General features: G+C 39.6%; 1 protein-coding gene across 2 annotated transcripts in view; it reads left to right on the forward strand.

Annotated features, from left to right (window-relative positions):
• LOC133572774 (cilia- and flagella-associated protein 337-like) overlaps positions 1 to 21,832 on the forward strand; it is a 98,433-nt gene that overhangs the window by 63,144 nt on the left and 13,457 nt on the right. The window contains exons 17-18 of one of the 2 annotated variants that reach the window (XM_061925789.2): positions 2,481 to 2,678; positions 11,066 to 11,153. In XM_061925789.2, coding sequence (XP_061781773.1) covers positions 2,481 to 2,678; positions 11,066 to 11,128 — 261 coding nt within the window. In that variant the 3' untranslated portion in view covers positions 11,129 to 11,153. The remainder of the gene's footprint in view (positions 1 to 2,480; positions 2,679 to 11,065; positions 11,154 to 21,832) is intronic. The other variant, XM_061925788.2, reaches the window with a different exon arrangement.

Raw genomic sequence — 21,832 nt, forward strand, 5'->3', positions numbered from 1 at the left:
AATTGGCCCTAGTGTGTGGATGTGAGTGTGAATGTTGTCTGTCTATCTGTGTTGGCCCTGCGATGAGGTGGCGACTTGTCCAGGGTGTACCCCGCCTTCCGCCCGATTGTAGCTGAGATAGGCTCCAGCGCCCCCCGCGACCCCAAAAGGGAATAAGCGGTAGAAAATGGATGGATGGATGGATATATATATATATATATATGTATATATGTGTGTGTATATATATATATATATGTGTGTATATATGTGTATATATATATATATATATATATATATATATATATATGTATATGTATATGTATATACATATATACTTATATACACACATATTATATATATATATATATATATATATATATATATATATATATATATATATATATATATATATATATATATATCTATATATATATAGATATATATATATACACACACATACATATCCTTCTTGGCCCTCAGCATCAAAGGTTGGAATTGGGGGTTAAATCACCAAAAAAATTCTTCCCGGGCAAGGCCACCGCTGCTGCTCACTGCTCCCCGGTCAAATGCAGAGGATGATCTCACCACACGTAGTGTGTGTGTGAGACAGTCATTGGTACTTTAACTTTTAACTTTAATATACATGTATATACACATATACATACACATACATACATACATACATACATACAAACACATATACATAGATACATATACATATAATATTTATATATCATAGCCTATTATTTGCGCACTATTGACTAGTGACGCACCGAAAATCTGTCCGCCGAAAAAAGACTTTGCTCACCGAAACCGGATGTTGTGATGAAGTATCCACTTTCGCTGGCGGCCTGTGTCTTTCCCCGGGCACACCAATGACGGAGCTCGCTCCAATATTTTCTAATTAGTTATCAGAAAAACCGTGATTGATTATGGCACTTTGATAAACTCACCGGTAACACTACTCAATTCCTGGAGAAGCAGCTTGCGCACCAATGCCGCTAACCATGTGTACTTTTTCTGATATGTTGGTGACATCAAACGTTCATATTGTTACATCCCTTAAAGTCAGCTTTGTGTTATGGTTGACATCATAATTTCAGCCTTTTCTCATTTCCTTATTTTCTCTTTTTTCCCCCTACATTTTTACGGTTGTTTTTTTGTTTGCATTTATATCCACAATTTGCTGTGGGCAACACTCTGGACACCCCTGAGCGAGATGACGTCTGTAGTTTGGACTGAATGCTCATCATCCATTCCAACCAGGGATGTCCGATAATGGCTTTTTGCCGATATCCGATATTGTTCAACTCTTTAATTACCGATACCGATATCAACCGATACCGATATCAACCGATACTGATATATACAGTCGTGGAATTAACACATTATTATGCCTAATTTGGACAACCAGGTATGGTGAAGATAAGGTCCTTTTTTAAAATATTAATAAAATAAAATAAGATAAATAAATTGAAAACATTTTCTTGAATAAAATAGAAATTAAACAATATAAAAACAGCTACATAGAAACTAGTAATTAATGAAAATGAGTAAAATTAACCGTTAAAGGTTAGTACTATTAGTGGACCAGCAGCACACACAATCATGTGTGCTTACGGACTGTATCCCTGCAGACTGTATTGATATTTATTGATATATAATGTAGGAACCAGAATATTAATAACAGAAAGAAACAACCTGTCATGTCTGTGTAATCATGTTTTGTTTTAGTCATGTTTTGCTTTAGTTATTGGACTCTTTAGTTTCTGGCTTTTCACTCCCTTGTCTTGTTTCCATGACAACCCATTAGTTTTCATCTGTCACGTCACGCACCTGTTTCACGTTTTGAGTCACGCACCTGTTTTCGTTAATCATGTCTGTAGTATTTAAGTTCATTGTTTTCAGTTTGTCTTTCTGGTGACATCCCCATAATTATGCTCCACACACCCTTAAGACCCTTGCTGCTCTTTTTTCATGCCGGTTCCATGCCAAGTAAGTTTTTGTTTATTAAGCCACAGTTAGTGTTTTTTGTTGTTCATAGTTTCTGCCTTTGTGCAAGTATTTGTTTTCATAGCCAAGTCGTTTCTCCGCCACTGTGCGCGCTTTTCGTTTGTACTTTTTTTTGTCCTTTGTTAGTGTAAAAAAATAAACAATCATGTACTCACATTCCCGTCTCGCCCGAGCCAACTTTCCGTTGCATCCCGGAAAAGCAAACACCCAGGACCATGTCATGTCACAACCCTTTTGTGTGAATGAGTGTAAATGGGGGTGGGAGGTTTTTTTGGGTTGCTGCACTAATTGTAAGTGTATCTTGTGTTTTTTATGTTGATTTAATAAAAAAAAAAACCAAAAACAAAAAACGATACCGATAATAAATAAAACCGATACCGATAATTTCCGATATTACATTTTAATGCATTTATCGGCCGATAATATCAGCAGGCCGATGTTATCGGACATCTCTAATTCCAACGTTGACTCGACAAACCTTCCCTCAGCGTTATTCCCTGAAGTCCGACCAGGAAGTGACGAGGGAGCCTCCTGAATTGCTGCAAAGTTTCCGTCCGCACCAGAACGCCGTCACTCACCTGGAGACGGGTATCCACGGCGACCAGCTCCTCCTTCTGTCAGCATCTTCGGACTGCAGCGTGGCCCTCAGCTGTCTGCCAGGAGACACCATCGGCTTGTTTGGACAGGTACAACACACACACACACACACACACACACACACACACACACACACACACACACACACACACACACACACACACACACACACACACACACACACACACACACACTATTGTATTTGTTATCTTCTTGAGACTTCCGAAAAATGCCTACCTCTTTAGGTCCACCATTTCTAGATATATAAAGATTTGTATTTACAACATTAATAATATATACATATATAAATATAAAAAGCTTGTTGTGAAACGAGTTGAAATTTCACAAGAAAAACTTAGAAATTTGGCAGTATTATAATAAAAGTACAAATTTTACTCAACGCAAGTCAAAATGTTACAAGAAAAACAGAACATTTGTGCAAATATTATAATAATCTTTGGAATTTTACTCAATAACAGTCACAATTTTACAAGAAAAGCTTAAACATTTGGCAATTTTATGAAAAGAGTCGTAATTTTATTCGACAAAAGTTACCATTTTATAAGAACATTTTGGCAATATTATAATAATAATCTGAATTTTACTTGGCAAAATTATGACAAAAGTAATCATTTTACTCAAAAAATGTCACTATTTTACAAGAACAACAAAGAAATTGGCAATATTGTGATAAAAGTCAGAATTTTTTATGACAAATGTCACCATTTTGCATTAAAAAGTAATAATTTTACATAAAAAAGTAACACTTTTACAAGAAAATCTTGCAATATTACAGAAGCAGAAAGAATATTAGAAATTGTTCCCAATTTTAAGTCGACACATGAGAAAAATACTTTTAGTCAATTTTTTTTGTTTGTAATTGGTTTTTATTATTCATTATTTACTTCACGTTATTACAGTATGTCTCTACATACATATTTATTTTATTTGTTTTATTAATTTTGGCCAATGGGAGCGCATTTCAATTTCTTACACACACTTGTTATTACATATCTTGGCCAGAGGGGGAGCACTTCAAATTTTTACACACACTTGTTATTTCATATGTTGACCAGAGGGGGAGCACTTTTACAACCGACACACAGTCAATTTGAAAAATCCCTCCTTTTTAGGGACCACCCACCCTAATTTTGATGGATTTCACCACCAGGGGTGCAAATGAGACATTCTCTATTAGATGCAATGGTTTTCCGTATTTGGACCAAGATATGATCACCGGTCTTTTAATGGAAGGCACTTTTCCTCGTTGATGTCTCAATAAGGGTAGGAATACAAGAGCACACACACACACACACACACACACACACACACACACACACACACACACACACACACACACACTGGTTATCATTTTGAATGGGGACCAAGTTTTTGATCATCACTTGTGGGGACCACCCTTTCTACAGGTTGTGGAGGCATAAAAAAATGGTGTAAAATGTCCACTGCCCAGTTAGCTCATACACGTCTTTAAATCTCTGGATTGATGAAGTAATGTGCTGATCATTCTTACTGGGGACCCTGGGGAAAAATAGTTAGTATGGTTCATGGGGACCAAATTTAAATAATTTTGCATAATTCACACAAATTTGTATGTGACTACTGAGGACCATTTAAAAAAAAAAAAAAATTAAATTAAATATGACATGATGGTCAGAATACAGCACTACAGCTGTCCTCTTATAGGAAGTTTCACCACTTAAATGTTAAAGCAAATCTTCTGTGACATTACTGAAAACGGCTTTTTAGCAGTAATGAAGTTGTCTGCGACTCCAACTACCATATATAGAAGGATGGAACATTCTGAATGTGAATCATACTTTAAAGGCCTACTGAAATGACATTTTTTTATTTAAACGGGGATAGCAGATCCATTCTATGTGTCATACTTGATCATTTCGCGATATTGCCATATTTTTGCTGAAAGGATTTAGTATAGAACAGGGGTCGGCAACCCGCGGCTCTAGATCTTTAGCGCCGCCCTGGTGGCTCTCTGGAGCATTTTCAGAAATGTATGAAAAATGGAAAAAGATGAGGGGAAAACAATCTATTTTTTGTTTTAATATGGTTTCTGTAGGAGGACAAACATGACACAAACCTCCCTAATTGTTACAAAGCACACTGTTTACATTAAACATGCTTCACTGATTCGAGTATTTGGCCAGCGCCGTTTTGTCCTACTAATTTTGGCGGTCCTTGAACTCACCGTAGATTGTTTACATGTATAACTTTCTAGGACGTGTTTTATGCCACTTCTTTTTCTGTCTCATTTTGTCCACCAAACTTTTGAGGTTGTGCATGAAAGGTGAGTTTTGTTGATGTTATTGACTTGTGTGGAGTGCTAATCAGACATATTTGGTCACTGCATGACTGCAAGCTAATCGATGCTAACATGCTATTTAGGCTAGCTATATGTACATATTGCATCATAATGCCTCATTTGTAGCTATATTTGAGGTCATTTAGTTTCCTTTAAGTCCTCTTAATTCAGTGTATATCTCATGACACACTATCTGTATGTAATATGGCTTTTAATTTTTTGCGGCTCCAGACAGATTTGTTTTTGTATTTTTGTTCCAATATGGCTCTTTCAACATTTTGGGTTGCCGACCCCTGGTATAGAACAACGACGATAAAGTTCGCAACTTTTGGTCGCTGATAAAAAAAAGCCTTGCCTGTACCGGAAGTAGCGTGACGTCACAAGTTGAAAGTCTCCTCACATTTCCCCATTGTTTACACCAGCAGCGAGAGCGATTGGGACCGAGAAAGCGACGATTACCCCATTAATTTGAGCCAAGATGAAAGATTCGTCATCTTTTTTCGCTCTGACCGTAACTTAGGTACAAGGGCTCATTGGATTCCACACTCTCTCCTTTTTCTATTGTGGATCACGGATTTGTATTTTAAACCACCTCGGATACTATATCCTCTTGAAAATGAGAGTCGAGAACGCGAAATGGACATTCACAGTGACTTTTATCTCCACGACAATACATCGGTGAAGCACTTTAGCTACGGAGCTAACGTGATAGCATCGGGCTTAACTGCAGATAGAAACACAATAAATAAACCCCTGACTGGAAGGATAGACAGAAAATCAACAATACTATTAAACCATGGACCTGTAACTACACGGTTAATGCTTTCCAGCCTGGCGAAGCTTAACAATGCTGTTGCTAACGACGCCATTGAATCTAACTTAGCTACGGACCTCGACAGAGCTATGATAAAAACATTAGCTCTCCACCTACGCCAGCTCTCATCTGCTCATCAACACCGAAGCTCACCTGCGTTCCAGCGATCGACGGAGCGACGAAGGACTTCACCCGATCATCGATGCGGTCGGCGGCTAGCGTCGGATAGCGCGTCTGCTATCCAAGTCAAAGTCCTCCTGGTTGTGTTGCTGTAGCCAGACGCTAATACACCGATCGCACCTACAGTTTTCTTCTTTGCAGTCTCCATTGTTCATTAAACAAATTGCAAAAGATTCACCAACACAGTTGTCCAGAATACTGTGGAATTTTGCGATGAAAACTGAGCTTTTTGTATTGGATACAAGGGCGTCCCAATACTTCCATTTCAACCATCGACGTCACGCGCATACGTCATCATACCTAGACGTTTTCAACCGGAAGTTTCGCAGGAAATTTAAAATTGCACTTTATAAGTTAACCCGGCCGTATTGGCATGTGTTGCAATGTTAAGATTTCATCATTGATATATAAACTATCAGACTGCGTGGTCGGTAGTAGTGGGTTTCAGTAGGCCTTTAAGGTAATAATGTTTTATAATCATGCTGTATGAAAATGTCATCCTAAGGAACACTAAACCAGATTTAGTTTCTGGAAAAATATATTAGTTGGATACCATACAGAATCACAGTACTATTAATGCCAGGATAACAAATGTTTCACTTTTCAAGAAAATACATTTTCTCTTTTACCAATATTTGAAACACGTAAACAAAGTAACCCAAATTTCCCTGTTGTGGGATCAATACAAAATTATCTTATCTTACCTTAAACCACAGAAATAAAATACAAACCTTTTCCCTTGTTTATTTATGTATTTCACATGGTTTTCTGCATGTGAAACTAGAATTATTGTTGCGATCCGTGTTGGTTGGCATAAAAACAGAGTACAGAGCACAGGATATGACAAACAGAATGTAAGGTCCATCCATCCATCCATCTTCTTCCGCTTATCCGAGGTCGGGTCGCGGGGGCAGCAGCCTAAGCAGGGAAGCCCAGACTTCTCTCTCCCCAGCCACTTCGTCCAGCTCTTCCTGTGGGACCCCGAGGCGTTCCCAGGCCAGCCGGGAGACATAGTCTTCCCAACATGTCCTGGGTCTTCCCCGCGGCCTACTACCGGTCGGACGTGCCCTAAACACCTCCCTCGGGAGGCGTTCGGGTGGCATCCTGACCAGCTGCCCGAACCACCTCATCTGGCTCCTCTCGATGTGGAGGAGCAGCGGCTTTACTTTGAGCTCCCCCCGGATGGCAGAGCTTCTCACCCTATCTCTAAGGGAGAGCCCCGCCACCCGGCGGAGGAAACTCATTTCGGCCGCTTGTACCCGTGAACTTGTCCTTTCGGTCATAACCCAAAGCTCATGACCATAGGTGAGGATGGGAACGTAGATCGACCGGTAAATTGAGAGCTTTGCCTTCCGGCTCAGCTCCTTCTTCACCACAACGGATCGATACAGCGTCCGCATTACTGAAGACGCCGCACCGATCCGCCTGTCGATCTCACGATCCACTCTTCCCTCACTCGTGAACAAGACTCCGAGGTACTTGAACTCCTCCACTTGGGGCAGGGTCTCCTCCCCAACCCGAAGATGGCATTCCACCCTTTTCCGGGTGAGAATTTTGATGACATGTTTTAAATTGGTTAAAATCCAATCTGCACTTTGTTAGAATATTTAACAAATTGGACCAAACTATATTTCTAACAAAGACAAATCAGTATTTGTTCTAGATTTTCCAGAACAAAAATTTTAAAAGAAATTCAAAATACTTTGAAATAAGATTTAAATTTGATTCTACAAATTTTCTATATTTGCCAGAATAATTTTTTTGAATTTTAATCATAGTAAGTTTGAAGAAATATTTCACAAATATTCTTCGTCGTAAAACCAGAAGCTAAAATATGTATTATCCTTTACAATAATAACATTTTTTTTTTTACTTGAACATTGATTTAAATTGTCAGGAAAGAAGAGGAAGAAATTTAAAAGGTAAAAAAGTATATTTGTTTAAAAATCCTAAAATCATTTTTAAGGTTGTATTTTTTCTCTAAAATTGTATGTCTAAAAGTAATAAGAAGCAAAGTAAAAAATAAATGAATTTATTTAAACAAGTGAAGACCCATCCATCCATCCATTTTCTACCGCTTATTCCAAGTGAAGACCAAGTCTTTAAAATATTTTCTTGGATTTTCAAATTCTATTTGAGTTTTGTCTCTTTTAGAATTAAAAATGTCGAGCAAAGCGAGACCAGCTTGCTAGTCAATAAATACAATTGAAAAAAATAGAGGCAGCTCACTGCTAAGTGCTGCTCTTTGAGCTATTTTTAGAACAGGCCAGCGGGCGACTGATCTGGTCCTTACGGGCTACCTGGTGACCGCGGGTACCGCGTTGGTGACCCCTGCCCTAGTATATACAATAATATAAACCAAGTCATTGTATTTCATTTAGGATTATTTCATATCTTCATTTAAATAAAAATATATTTTTATCTTTTTTAGATACAGTCAATAAATAATGTGAACATGTATCATAACATGGAAATCTAAGAGAATGTGTTGTGGATGATTGTGGACTGGGAATTATTTTAATTTAATTTTTTTACACATTTTTATAAAAAAAAAAAAAAAAAAAAGTTTTTCCCACGTATTACATTTTAGACTATTTCTCTTAGTTATTATTTCTCCGGCCGTAGAAAAGACCCGCTCACAGGGCACAGAGGAGGCGTCAGTGCGACACAGTTCGCGTATCGGTCACGTGACCAAAACAGCTCATGATTGGTCATGTGACTTTCTAAAAGCGGTACGCGCACCGACACAGGGTTTTGCTCTATGAGCTCGACGCATGCGCCAATGCATCGGTGTTGCCAGACCCATCACTAGTCACAAATAGTTAGCTCCATCTATTGACAATTCTTCCACTCCCGTCCTTGCACGCTACACCGCTACAACAAAGATGGCGTAACGTAAATAAGTAAGACAGCCCACAATACGGCGCATCCTGAAGCGACTGTCAGAAAGCGGCTTGAAGATGATCTGTAAAACATCATCTATGCAACATTTTGACCAAAGAACCACCATTACATGTTATGTAGACCAGTGGTCCCCAACCTATTTTGTAACCCTGGCCTGGTCAACGCTTGAAAATGTGTCCCACGGACTGGGGGGGGAGTGTATGGTATTATTATTTTTAATTTTTTTATTTATTTTTTTGTCATGAAAAAATACAATTATGTGTGCTTACGGACTGTATTCCTGGAGACTGTATTGATCTATATTGATATATAATGTAGGAACCAGAAATATTAATAACAGAAAGAAACAACCCTTTTGTGCGAATGACTGTGAATGAGTGTTAAATGGGGGTGGGAGTTTTTTTGGGTTGGTGCACTAATTGTAAGTGTATATTGTGTTTTTTAGGTTGATATAAAAAAAATACAAAAATTATTGTGCGACCCGGTACCAATCGATCCACGGACCGGTACCGGTGGTTGGGGACCACTGATGTAGATCACAAGGAAGTGTTTTACATTTAGAAAAAAAATAAAAATATGACTCCTCTAATGCGCCCTATAATGTGCCTTATATATGGAAAAAAAGATCAAAAATAGACCATTAATCGGCAGTGCGCCTTATAATTGGCAGTGCGCCCTATGGTCCGGAAAATACGGTACATGAAAGTAGACATCATACTTGCCAACCCTCCCGGATTTTCCGGGAGACTCCCGAAATTCAGCGCCTCTCCCGAAAACCTCCCGGGACAAATTTTCTCCCGAAAATCTCCCGAAATTCAGGCGGAGCTGGAGGCCACGCCCCCTCCAGCTCCATGCGGACCTGAGTGACATGTTGACAGCCTGTTCTCACGTCTGCTTTCCCGCAATATAAACAGCATGCCTGCCCAATCACGTTATAACTGTGGAATGATCGAGGGTGAGTTCTTGGTTTCTTATGTGGGTTTATTGTTAGGCAGTTTCATTAACGTCCTCCAAGCGCGGTAACAACACACAACAGCATTCAAGTTTTCGTCTACCGTAAAGCAGTTCGTCTGCCGTAAACGGCAATGTTGTGACGCTTTTAAACAGGACAATACTGCCATCTACTGTACATGCATATGTGACCCACCCATAATGTGTCACATTTTTGTGTTGATTTATTTAGTTTATTTTGTGATTTGAATTCGTTTTTGGAGCTGTCATTACACATTTATCAGTATTCACATTGGTCAGTAGGGGGCAGTAGGGCGTTTCTTCCCAATTGAATGCTATCACCTGCAGACCGGAAGTGTCTTGTCATTCTGATGAGAGCGACCAGTCTGTGAACAATTGAAACGTCCTGTGTGCTTTTTCCATCTGTATAACAGGTTAGTTTTGGTGAATCAACTCACTGAATAATATCCATGTGATCTTTATAAGTTTAAGTACACATTCTGATGGTGGAGCCTAACTCTAAAGTGTTTGTGAGTTGTAGTTTGTATTTGTGAATGAATCCAGTGCACAGCTGCAGTAATCATTACAAAATGGCGACGTGAGTACACAATGTTTATATAGGAACTTCTGATCCTAATTCAGACTCCCAAATTAGAGCTCCCGTTTTCTTATTGATTTTATAATGTTTATTTGTATAATGTGTGTGTTCTGAAAAAGTGACAGAGAATAGAACAAGGATGGACAATTCAACCCTTAACTCAACAATGAGTAGATGAGTGTTATGTGTGTAGGTATATGTGTAAATAAATGAACACTGAAATTCAAGTATTTCTTTTATTTATATATATATATATATATATATATATATATATAGCTAGAATTCACTGAAAGTCAAGTATTTCTTATATATATATATATATATATATATCTTAACCACGCCCCCAACCACGCCCCCGGCCCCACCCCCGACCACGCCCCCCACGCCCCACCTCCCGAAATCGGAGGTCTCAAGGTTGGCAAGTATGGTAGACATGGATGTTTAAAAAAAAATATTATTTACATTCTATGCTCTTGTAAAATCTACAGAACTAAGCTGCTTTATGAATTGCCTTCACGCATTTTTTTTTTTTTTTTTACGACACTTGATTATCACACCTCACAGTATCAGTGTGATGCAGTGTGTGTTTACAGCCGAACAACACGGGCAAGCAGATTTCACCCAATAAACAAACGGTGGTGACAAATGTGAAGGCATTAACCAGCTCTGCTATTCTAAAATGATCTGTTAGGAGGAGCAGTGGAGCATGGAGAGACCTGAGCGCCTGTGCACCGACGGGAGGACACTCACATGAATATCCCGGCAGGACGGACGCGGTGGTGAGTGTGGGGATGTTTGTCTGGGTGAATATTCACTTAAGCGTCTTAGGTCTGCTGTATTGTTTACTGTGAAACTCTCTTACGGTAATTATAACACACGTTTGGAAGGTTTGACTGCAAAGTTTAGATGAATAAACTTTTTTCATCAAGTACCATCTCAGAAAACACTTGAATCTCCAAGTATCACCATAATGGCCAACATATACATATACAGTAGCGTAGTAGGCCCAAGTAATAAGTAAAAGCAAGGTAGAGGTTTTATTTAAAAAGTATATTTGATATTTGTGGCCACTGTGACATTACACACAATGCACAAACATCAACAGTACATATTTACAGACTTCTTTGGCACACCACTAGATGGAGCCACAGTTTCAGAATCAGTGGTTTGGAACGGGGGTCAGCAACCCGCGGCTCTCGAGCTCTTTAGTGCTGCCCTAGTGGCTCCCCGGAGCAATTTTTTAAAAAAGGATTGAAAATGGAAACATATGGTGGGGCCTTAGTATGATTTTTTTGAGGACAAACATGACACAAACCTTCCCAATTGTTAGAAAGCCCACTGTTTAATATGTTTGTGTGTATGCGTCACTGATGAGAGTATTTGGTGAACATCGTTTTGTCTTACTAATTTCGGTGGTGCTTGAACTCACCATAGTGTGGACTGTGACGCAACAGTTTGTTTACATATAAAATCTTCCACTCCTTCTCTGTCTCATTTTTAGTGTTGGGACTAACGCGCTAAAAAGTAGTTTCGGCGGTAACTAGTAATCTAACGTGTTATTTTTTTATATTCAGTAACTCTGTTACCGTTACTACATAATGCGTTTCTGCGTTATCTTTTATGTGGTATCGGCTAGAAACTGAGAAGATCTGTGTGTGTTTTATTGGAGAGTTGCAGTGTTGTCCTTCTGAATGTTCTTGTGTCACAAGAGGCGCGCTGTGTGTGTGTCTGGGTGTGGGTGTGGGTGTGGGGAGGGGCGTGTCTGTGTTTACTAACAACCTAGCCGCAGTCGAGTTTCTTAACATGGAGATATTCTCACTTCTTTTCTTTTGTCGAGCACAAAGAAAATAACATTTTAGTTTTAATGTAAGTTGTGTCTGGGATCAAAGATCCCGTCTACTGCCCAAAGCAGCAATTCAAATCTGCTGAAACAGCTGCAAAAGCCACATGCTTCGACGAAGCTAGTAAAGAGAGACACACTTCATCTCCACCTCCAACAGCGGCTGGATTTTAACGGAGGCACTGCTAGCCAGGACAACATTGATAGAGCCATTGCAGCGTATGTGCTAGAAAGACATGCAGGTTATTTCTACAGTGGAGCCACTCACTTTCAGGCAGCTAATTAGCATGATACCGGCGTCAAACGGCAAATGGCACCTGGACAGTGAGTACATAAAAATGGAAAGCGATCTAAAGAAGACACTCCAAACTCTGCCTCTGCTCATCATTCAGCACTGAAGGTACACACACTCTGTCAATTATCTTATATACTCTTTCATTCTAGACTTCTAGAGTGTTTGATTATCACATCACTCTAAATGTATAGACTATAAAGTTCACAAACATAAAGAGGCATCCACGTGGGCCAGGCTAATCTTTCCTTATCTCTAAACTAAAACTGGGGAAATGCATAGAGTGTTCTGGGCTTCAGTACAGTGTTGATCTCCTGAAGACATGATTTTATTTCACAATTCCTTGAGAGAAAAAAATGCCTGGTTAGGCTTTGTGTATGTCATGTGTGCCTTCTTTGGGTGAAGCCAGGTTTACAGCTATGTTGTTATTATGCGGTTTGTTACTTATGTATGTTATGTTGCAGCTATTTAAAATAGTTTTGTCAATTTGTTATGGCCTGAAATAAATTGGCCCTTTGAAACATATCTTTGTCTTTGTGTGTTGTACGTAGACCACATTGCTTAGCAGAGTTCAGTGATGCAAATGCATGGCAAGTGGATCAACAGATTGTATTATTCTCCAGTGCAATAACAGTACTGAAATGAAGGCTAAAAGGGCATTAATGGGAGCTTTAAAAAAAAAAGAAGTAACTAAATAGTTACTTTTTACAGTAACGTATTGCTTTTTGGTGTAAGTAACTGAGTTGGTAACTGAGTTACTTTTGAAATAAAGTAACTGTAACTAGTTACTGGTTTTCAGTAACTAACCAAACAATGCTCAATTTGTCCACCAAACGTTTTATACTGTGCGTGAATGCACAAAGGTACCACAGAATTTCATTTAAATAAATGGATACATGGTAGATACTGACATTTATACTTTTAATATTCCTGGAAATGTTCTCAATATTCACCCTATTGCCGGACTTTGGTCCACATTTATCCAGACAACATGGAGGAGGGTGACTGATGGTGATGCTCATAGTCCCATAAATGACGAGAGCCAGGATTTGTTGCTATAATTCAGGAAGGTACATTTTGACACGGGCCTGGCACTCCACATAAATGATAGTCACTTGAAGTCAAGTCGAAAGGTGCACTCAACTTACGTCAGCAGTCACAGTCCGCAGGAAGTATCAATCTTGGTAAGGGTCACAGTTACTGTACCATTTATCAGCTGCAGCTGTGGTATTAGTTCCTAATGAGATGGAAAATATCAACTATGTGATGGACCGGCTGAAGCACCGTGGCAAAATATATTTCTTCCTCTGAATTATACGACCCACCAAGCCCCAAAAGATCTGGCTGACCGTTAAATGCAAGCAGTCAAAGGTGTAATTTAATATTTGGCTGGAGGAAGCTCTGAAAAGTGGGGAGGGAAAATACAATTTATTATTGTAGAACATTACACCTCATTTTTTTAAACTCCCTGATGGAGTACTGATCTTCACTCCAGTCGGTAATTAACAATCAGGAGACACACCTGTCACTGTCAATTATATATGTCCTAAAGCTCTTATTTTCTTGTTTCTACTTCCTGCGTTGCTTCCATTTTGTGCTATTTCACCTGAGCTGGTTTCCTCAGCTGTTACCTGATTGACAATCAGGACAGACAACTGTCATTGTCATGTTTCCTGTACATCCTAGAGCTCTTATTTTTTTTGTTTCTACTTCCTATGTTGCTTCCATTTTCATTTTCGCCTCTGGTTGGAGCGCTGGTTTTCTCACTTGTTTCCTGATTGACAGTCAGGAGACACAACCTGCACTGTCCTGTTTCCTGTGTTTTATATTATTTACGTCCCAAGGCTCTTATTTTCTTGTTTCTACTTCCTGTGATGCTTCCATTTTGTGCTTTTTTACCTATGATTGGAGCACTGGTTTCCTCACTTGTTTCCTGATTGCCAGTCAGGAGACACAACTGTCATTGTCATGTTTCCTGTACATCCTAGAGCTCTTATTTTTTTGGTTTCTACTTCCTGTGTTGCTTCCATTTTCTTTTTCAACTCTTGTTGGAGCGCTGGTTTCCTCACTTGTTTCCTGATTGCCAGTCAGGAGACACAACTGTCATTGTCATGTTTCCTGTACATCCTAGAGCTCTTATTATTTTGGTTTCTACTTCCTGTTGTTGTTTCCATTTCCTTTTTTACTTCTGGTTGAAGCGCTGGTTTTCTCACTTGTTTCCTGATTGCCAGTCAGGAGACACAACTTTCACTGTCCTGTTTCCTGTACATCCTTGAGCTCTTTTTTTTGGTTTCTACTTCCTGTGTTGCTTTCATTTTCTTTTTCGCCTCTGGTTGGAGCGCTGGTTTTCTCACTTGTTTCCTGATTGACCGTCAGGAGACACAACTGTCATTGTCCTGTTTCCTGTACATCCTAGAGCTCTTATTTTTTTGGTTTCTACTTCCTGTGATGCTTCCATTTTCTATTTCACCTCTAGTTGGAGCGCTGGTTTTCTTACTAGTTTCCTGATTGACAGCTAGGAGACACAACTGTCACTGTCCTGTTTCCTGTACATCCTAGAGCTCTTATTTTTTGGTTTCTACTTCCTGTGATGCTTCCATTTTGTGCTATTTCACCTATGATTGGAGCGCTGGTTTCCTCACTTGTTTCCTGATTGACAGTCAGGAGACACAACTGTCATTGTCATGTTTCCTGTACATCCCAGAGCTCTTATTTTTTTTGGTTTCTACTTCCTGTGTTGTTTCCATTTCCTTTTTTACTTCTGGTTGAAGCGCTGGTTTTCTCACTTGTTTCCTGATTGCCAGTCAGGAGACACAACTGTCACTGTCCTGTTTCCTGTACATCCTAGAGCTCTTATTTTTTTGGTTTCTACTTCCTGTGTTGCTTCCATTTTCTTTTTCACCTCTGGTTGGAGCGCTGGTTTTCTCACTTGTTTACTGATTGCCAGTCAGGAGACACAACTGCCACTGTCCTGTTTCCTGTACATCCTAGAGCTCTTATTTTTTTGGTTTCTACTTCCTGTGTTGCTTCCATTTTCCTTTTCGCCTCTGGTTGGAGCGCTGATTTTCTCACTTGTTTCCTGATTGACAGTCAGGAGACAACTGTCATTGTCATGTTTCCTGTACATCCCAGAGCTCTTATTTTTTTGGTTTCTACTTCCTGTGTTGCTTATATTTTCCTTTTTGCCTATGATTGGAGCGCTGGTTTTCTCACTTGTTTCCTGATTGACAGTCAGGAGACACAAATGTCACTGTCCTATTTCCTGTACATCCTGGAGCTCTTATTTTTTTGGTTTCTACTTCCTGTGATGCTTCCATTTTGTGCTATTTCACCTATGATTGGAACGCTGGTTTTCTCACTTGTTTCCTGATTGCCAGTCAGGAGACACAACTGTCACGGCCCTGTTTCCTCTGTTTTATCTTATTTACTTCCTAGAGCTCTTATTTTCTTTTTTAAACTTCCTGTGTTGCTTCATTACTTTCTACTTCACCTCTGACTTTCTGTGACCTTACATGGCCGTGCAGCTGCATCTAAGCCATACATCACCAAGTCCAATGCAAAGCGTGGGATGCAGTGGTGTAAAGCACGTCGCCACTGGACTCTAGAGCAGTGGAGACGCCTTCCCTGGACTGATGAATCACGCTTTTCCATCTGGCAATCTGATGGAGCAGTCTGGGTTTGAAGGTTGCCAGGAGAACACTACATTTCGGACTGCATTGTGCCGAGTGTGAAATTTGGTAGAGGAGGAAATATGGTGTGGGGTTGCTTTTTCGGGAGATGGGCTTGGTTCCTTAGTTCCAGCAAAAGGAACTTTGAATGCTCCAGGATACCAAAAGATTTTGGACAAATCCATGGGATGGCACTTCAAGTTCATATGTGAGTCAAGGCAGGTGGCCAAATACTTTTGGCAATATAGTGTATATGTAATGCAGTAACAGGCACAGACTGTATTGATATATATTGATATATAATGTAAGAACCAGAATATTAATAACAGAAAGAAACAACCCTTTTGTGTGAATGAGTGTGAATGGGAGGGAGGTTTTTGTATCTTGTTTTTTATGTTGATTTAATAAAAAAAACAAAAAAACAATACCGATAATAAAAAAATGATACCGATAATTTTTGATATTACATTCTAAAGCATTTATCGGCATCTCTATAAATAAACATTGATTAATTGATTGATTGATTATAAAACGCTAACCGTGCTTTTGGTCGTGTTGCCTTCAAATGTTTCTGTGAGACTCTTAAAAAAATGTATACGAGCGCCACACATGTTAAGATGAATTTTTATTATAATCCGTACAGGAGTTGACTTGTTTTATTACCTGGGATGTTTTCGTAGCTCCCGGAGTGTCTGAGAGTAGCAGTTAATGAACAGATGATGCAGGTTGAGTCTACTGCGTTTGCATTATGATTTAAAGACCTTATAAAGTTGTTGCAATGCTTTAAATCGGCCCGCAGCGTACATCTGTAGTTCTGGCAATTGCATCTCTATATTACCCATGCTTTGAGAGCTTAAAATGTCTTATATATCAGACAAATAAAAATAAAGATTCATTATTGGAATTGGAGTCACTTTCCATGTGCAGTAAAGTTTCAGCAGACCTGACTTGGTCAACTGAGATGAGACGGCGTCTATAAATCACCGCCACCTTCGCCCTGTTTGCGCCCGTTGCGCCGCATGGCGGCTGTTGACTCCCATGCATAAAAAATGCAGAGCGCGTGTGTGAGCGAGCGTGGAGTGCATGAAGGCACACGCTGCACGGGGCTCACTAGTAAAGTTTGAGTGGTTGTTTTGCTGGCCGGGTCAATTGGTAGGTCGAGACTGGGCTGCCGGCCAGTGGTCCTCAGGTGAGTAATGCCCACGGCCTCACTTTATCACCAGCCATGTGAAATGTGTGTGTGTGTGTGTGTGTGTGTGTGTGTGTGTGTTTAGTTGGTGCCCACCACAGCTGTGATATTGATGTGTCTGGGTGGTCAGTGTAATCAGAACACACTCTCAGGTGACCATAAAAGAAGAACTGTTGTTCACTCTCACCCAAGAAATGATGCCATACCAAAATACTGTATTGACCCGAAAATGAGACAATATTTTTTCACTAAAAAGTCTTGGAAACGTAGTCTGGTATTTGTCTTAAGATGTGTACTGTATTTTCCGGACCATATGGCGCACCGGATTATAAGGCGCACTGCCGATGAATGGTCTATTTTTAATCTTTTTTCATATATAAGGCGCACCGGATTATAAGGCGCACTGCCGATGAATGGTCTATTTTTAATCCTTTTTCATATATAAGGCGCACTGGATTATAAAGCGCACTGCCGATGAATGGTCTATTTTTAATCCTTTTTCATATATAAGGCGCACTGGATTATAAAGCGCACTGCCGATGAATGGTCTATTTTTAATCCTTTTTCATATATAAGGCGCACTGGATTATAAAGCGCACTGCCGATGAATGGTCTATTTTTAATCCTTTTTCATGTATAAGGCGCACTGGATTATAAGGCGCACTGCCGATGAATGGTCTATTTTTAATCTTTTTTCATATATAAGGCGCACTGGATTATAAGGCGCACTGCCGATGAATGGTCTATTTTAATCCTTTTTCATATATAAGGCGCACTGGATTATAGGGCGCACTGCCGATGAATGGTCTATTTATTTATTCCTTTTTCATATATAAGGCACACCGGATTATAAGGCGCATTAAAGGAGTCATATTATTTTTTATTTCTAAATGTAAAACACTTCCTTGTGGTCTACATAACATGTAATGGTGGTCAAAATGTTGCATAGATGATGTTTTACAGATCATCTTCAAGCCGCTTTCTGACAGTCGCTTCAGGATGCGCCGTTTTGTGGGCGGTCTTATTTACGTGGCTCACCTTCTGCAGCGTCTTCTCCCCGTCATCTTTGTTGTAGCGGTGTAGCGTGCAAGGACGGGAGTGCAAGAAGTGTCAAAAGATGGCGCTAGCTGTTTTAATGACATTCAGACTTTACTTCAATCAATAACGGAGCAGCGTCTTCTCATCCGGAAAGAACAACACCCGACCGGAACTCTCTAATAACTAAAGTTCCTCGGGTGAATAATGTAAACTCACCACACCGGTATGTTTTAGCGCTTTCAGGGCGAGTTTACTGACAGATATAAGTAAGAACTTTACACTACTTTATATTAGAAATGGCAACAGCGGAGGATGAATGTCCCATAACAAGAAGATAGAGGAAAAAGAAGAAGCTTATCGACTACGGCGTCGACACGGACTACAAAGGCGGATTTTCAGGACTTATGCAGATCCCAAATACAGATCAGCAGGTACCAGAAGGTAAGAAAAGTTGCTTTTGCATAATATTGCGAAACAAAACGCCAGATAATATGTCTTACCTTATACACACACCATAATAATGCTCCTATGTTGAAGAACATCAAGCGGTTCATAGCTTACCAAAGTCGTACTAAAACATTTTGATAGATTTTTGAGCGCTGTGTGTAATGTTCTATATTCTCAATGGAACATATAACATGTTGGTGTTGTTTACATGAGTCATATTGCAGTCTACACATATCTCTTATGTTTGACTGCCATCTACTGGTCACACTTATCATTACAATTGATACAATTGATCATGTTTTGTTTTGGTTATGTTCGGTTTGGTTTTTGGACGCTTTGTACACTCTTGTTTGTTTTGTTTCCATGACAACCCATTAGTTTTCACTTGTCCTCTTGTCACGCACCTGATTAATTTGGACTCACACACCTGTCATTAATCATGTTCAAGACTATTTAAGCCGATAGTTGCCAGGAAGTCAGCCTGGCGACATTAAGTCTGTTTGACTTCTGTTACCCTTGCTACTATAGTTCCAGTGAGTTTTGTCTATTTTCATGTTCCAAGTAAGTTTTTGTTTAATGTCCATAGTTTTGCCTTTGTGGTAGTTTTTGTTTCTTAGCCAAGTTTATCTCCGCCTTGAGCGCGCCTTTTGTTTGTACCCTTTTTGTAGTTAGTGTTAAAATAAAAATGATGTCCTTACCTTCACGCCATGTCCGGTCCAACTTTACTTGCATCTCGGGAAAACAAAACACGCCTTGACAGAGGTCGGTAAGCACAACCACAATTATTTCGTACATTAGGCGCACCGGGTTATAGAAAATTATTTGAAGTGCGCTTTATAGTCCGGAAAATACGGTACATGCAAATCCAAACTGACGCCCAAGTGAGACGGAGCTTTTCTCCCCGTCACTCACATCAGTGATCAGGGGAGATACAACCACAACACAGAAAGAAGTGTGCTAAATAGTTGGACAGAGGAGTTATGATACGAATTTTGATACGATTCCGATCAATGTGATCACTTGACAGGTGGACGTGTGTTCCGTTGTTTCCTGCATTTTGGTTGCACTTCTCTCCCAGCGCTCTTATTTTGGTAGTCCACTCCCTGTTTTGGCTTGTCTAGCTGTAACTCTACTTCTGTTTCTAGCTCTGGTCTCCTCACCTGTCACTGATTGTCAATCAGGAGGGTTTATTATTCAGCGTTGTCTGTCAGCCGGTGTTGGTTCGTGTTATTGTTCATGCTGTGTTGTGTTGTTTCCTGGATTCCGCAAGTGCTTCTGCAAATAGAGTTTTTGACTCTCCCTCCACATTGGCGCAACCTTGATTGACCAACTTTGCATTTTACGAAATGCAGTATATATATATATATATATATATATATATATATATATATATATATATATAAATATATATATATATATATATATATATATATATATATATATATATATATATATATATATATATATATATATATATATATATATGTATGTATGTATGTATGTATGTATGTATGTACATATATACACAAATAAGTTAAAAAATAAAGTTAAAGTGCCAATGATTGTCACACACACACTAATTGTGGCGAAATTATTCTCTGCATTTGACCCATCACCCTTGATCACCCCCTGGGAGGTGAGGGGAGCAGTGAGCAGCAATGGTGGCCGCGCCCGGGAATCATTTTTGGTGATTTAACCCCCAATTCCAACCCTTGATGCTGAGTATCAAACAGGGAGGTAATGGGTCCCATTTTTATAGTCTTTGGTATGACTCGGCCGGGGTTTGAACTCCCAACCTACCGATTTCAGGGCGGACACTCTAACCAGTAGGCCACTGATATACCGAAGGACAATGCGGCGAAAACACAACAAACTCCCTTCTTGTCTCTCATGGACACACACCTGTTGTTGTTGTTGTTGACTTTGGACTGACTGACAGTAATCTATTTATTTATATCTGCACCTCATTGCTCTTTTATCCTACAAACCCCGTTTCCATATGAGTTGGGAAATTGTGTTAGATGTAAATATAAACGGAATACAATGATTTGCAAATCCTTTTCAACCCATATTCAGTTGAATATGCTACAAAGACAACATATTTGATGTTCAAACTGATAAACATTTTTCTTTTTGCAAATAATCATTAACTTTAGAATTTGATGCCAGCAACACGTGACAAAGAAGTTGGGAAAGGTGGCAATAAATACTGATAAAGTTGAGGAATGCTCATCAAACACTTATTTGGAACATCCCACAGGTGTGCAGGCTAATTGGGAACAGGTGGGTGCCATGATTGGGTATAAAAGTAGATTCCATGAAATGCTCAGTCATTCACAAACAAGGATGGGGCGAGGGTCACCACTTTGTCATCAGATGCCTGAGCAAATTGTTGAACAGTTTAAGAACAACCTCTCAACCAGCAATTGCAAGGAATTTAGGGATTTCACCATCTACGGTCCGTAATATCATCAAAGGGTTCAGAGAATCTGGAGAAATCACTGCACGTAAGCAGCTAAGCCCGTGACCTTCGATCCCTCAGGCTGTACTGCATCAACAAGCGACATCAGTGTGTAAAGGATATCACCACATGGGCTCTAGAACACTTCAGAAACCCACTGTCAGTAACTACAGTTGGTCGCTACATCTGTAAGTGCAAGTTAAAACTCTCCTATGCAAGGCGAAAACCGCTTATCAACAACACCCAGAAACGTTGTCGGCTTCGCTGGGCCTGAGCTCATTTAAGATGGACTGATACAAAGTGGAAAAGTGTTCTGTGGTCTGACGAGTCCACATTTCAAATTTTTTTTGGAAACTGTGGACGTCGTGTCCTCCGGACCAAAGAGGAAAAGAACCATCCGGATTGTTATAGGCGCAAAGTTGAAAAGCCAGCATCTGTGATGGTATGGGGGTGTATTAGTGCCCAAGACATGGGTAACTTACACATCTGTGAAGGCGCCATTAATGCTGAAAGGTACATACAG

The sequence above is a fragment of the Nerophis lumbriciformis genome, linkage group LG30, assembly GCF_033978685.3.
Source record: "Nerophis lumbriciformis linkage group LG30, RoL_Nlum_v2.1, whole genome shotgun sequence".
In the NCBI taxonomy this organism is placed as follows: Eukaryota; Metazoa; Chordata; class Actinopteri; order Syngnathiformes; family Syngnathidae; genus Nerophis; species Nerophis lumbriciformis.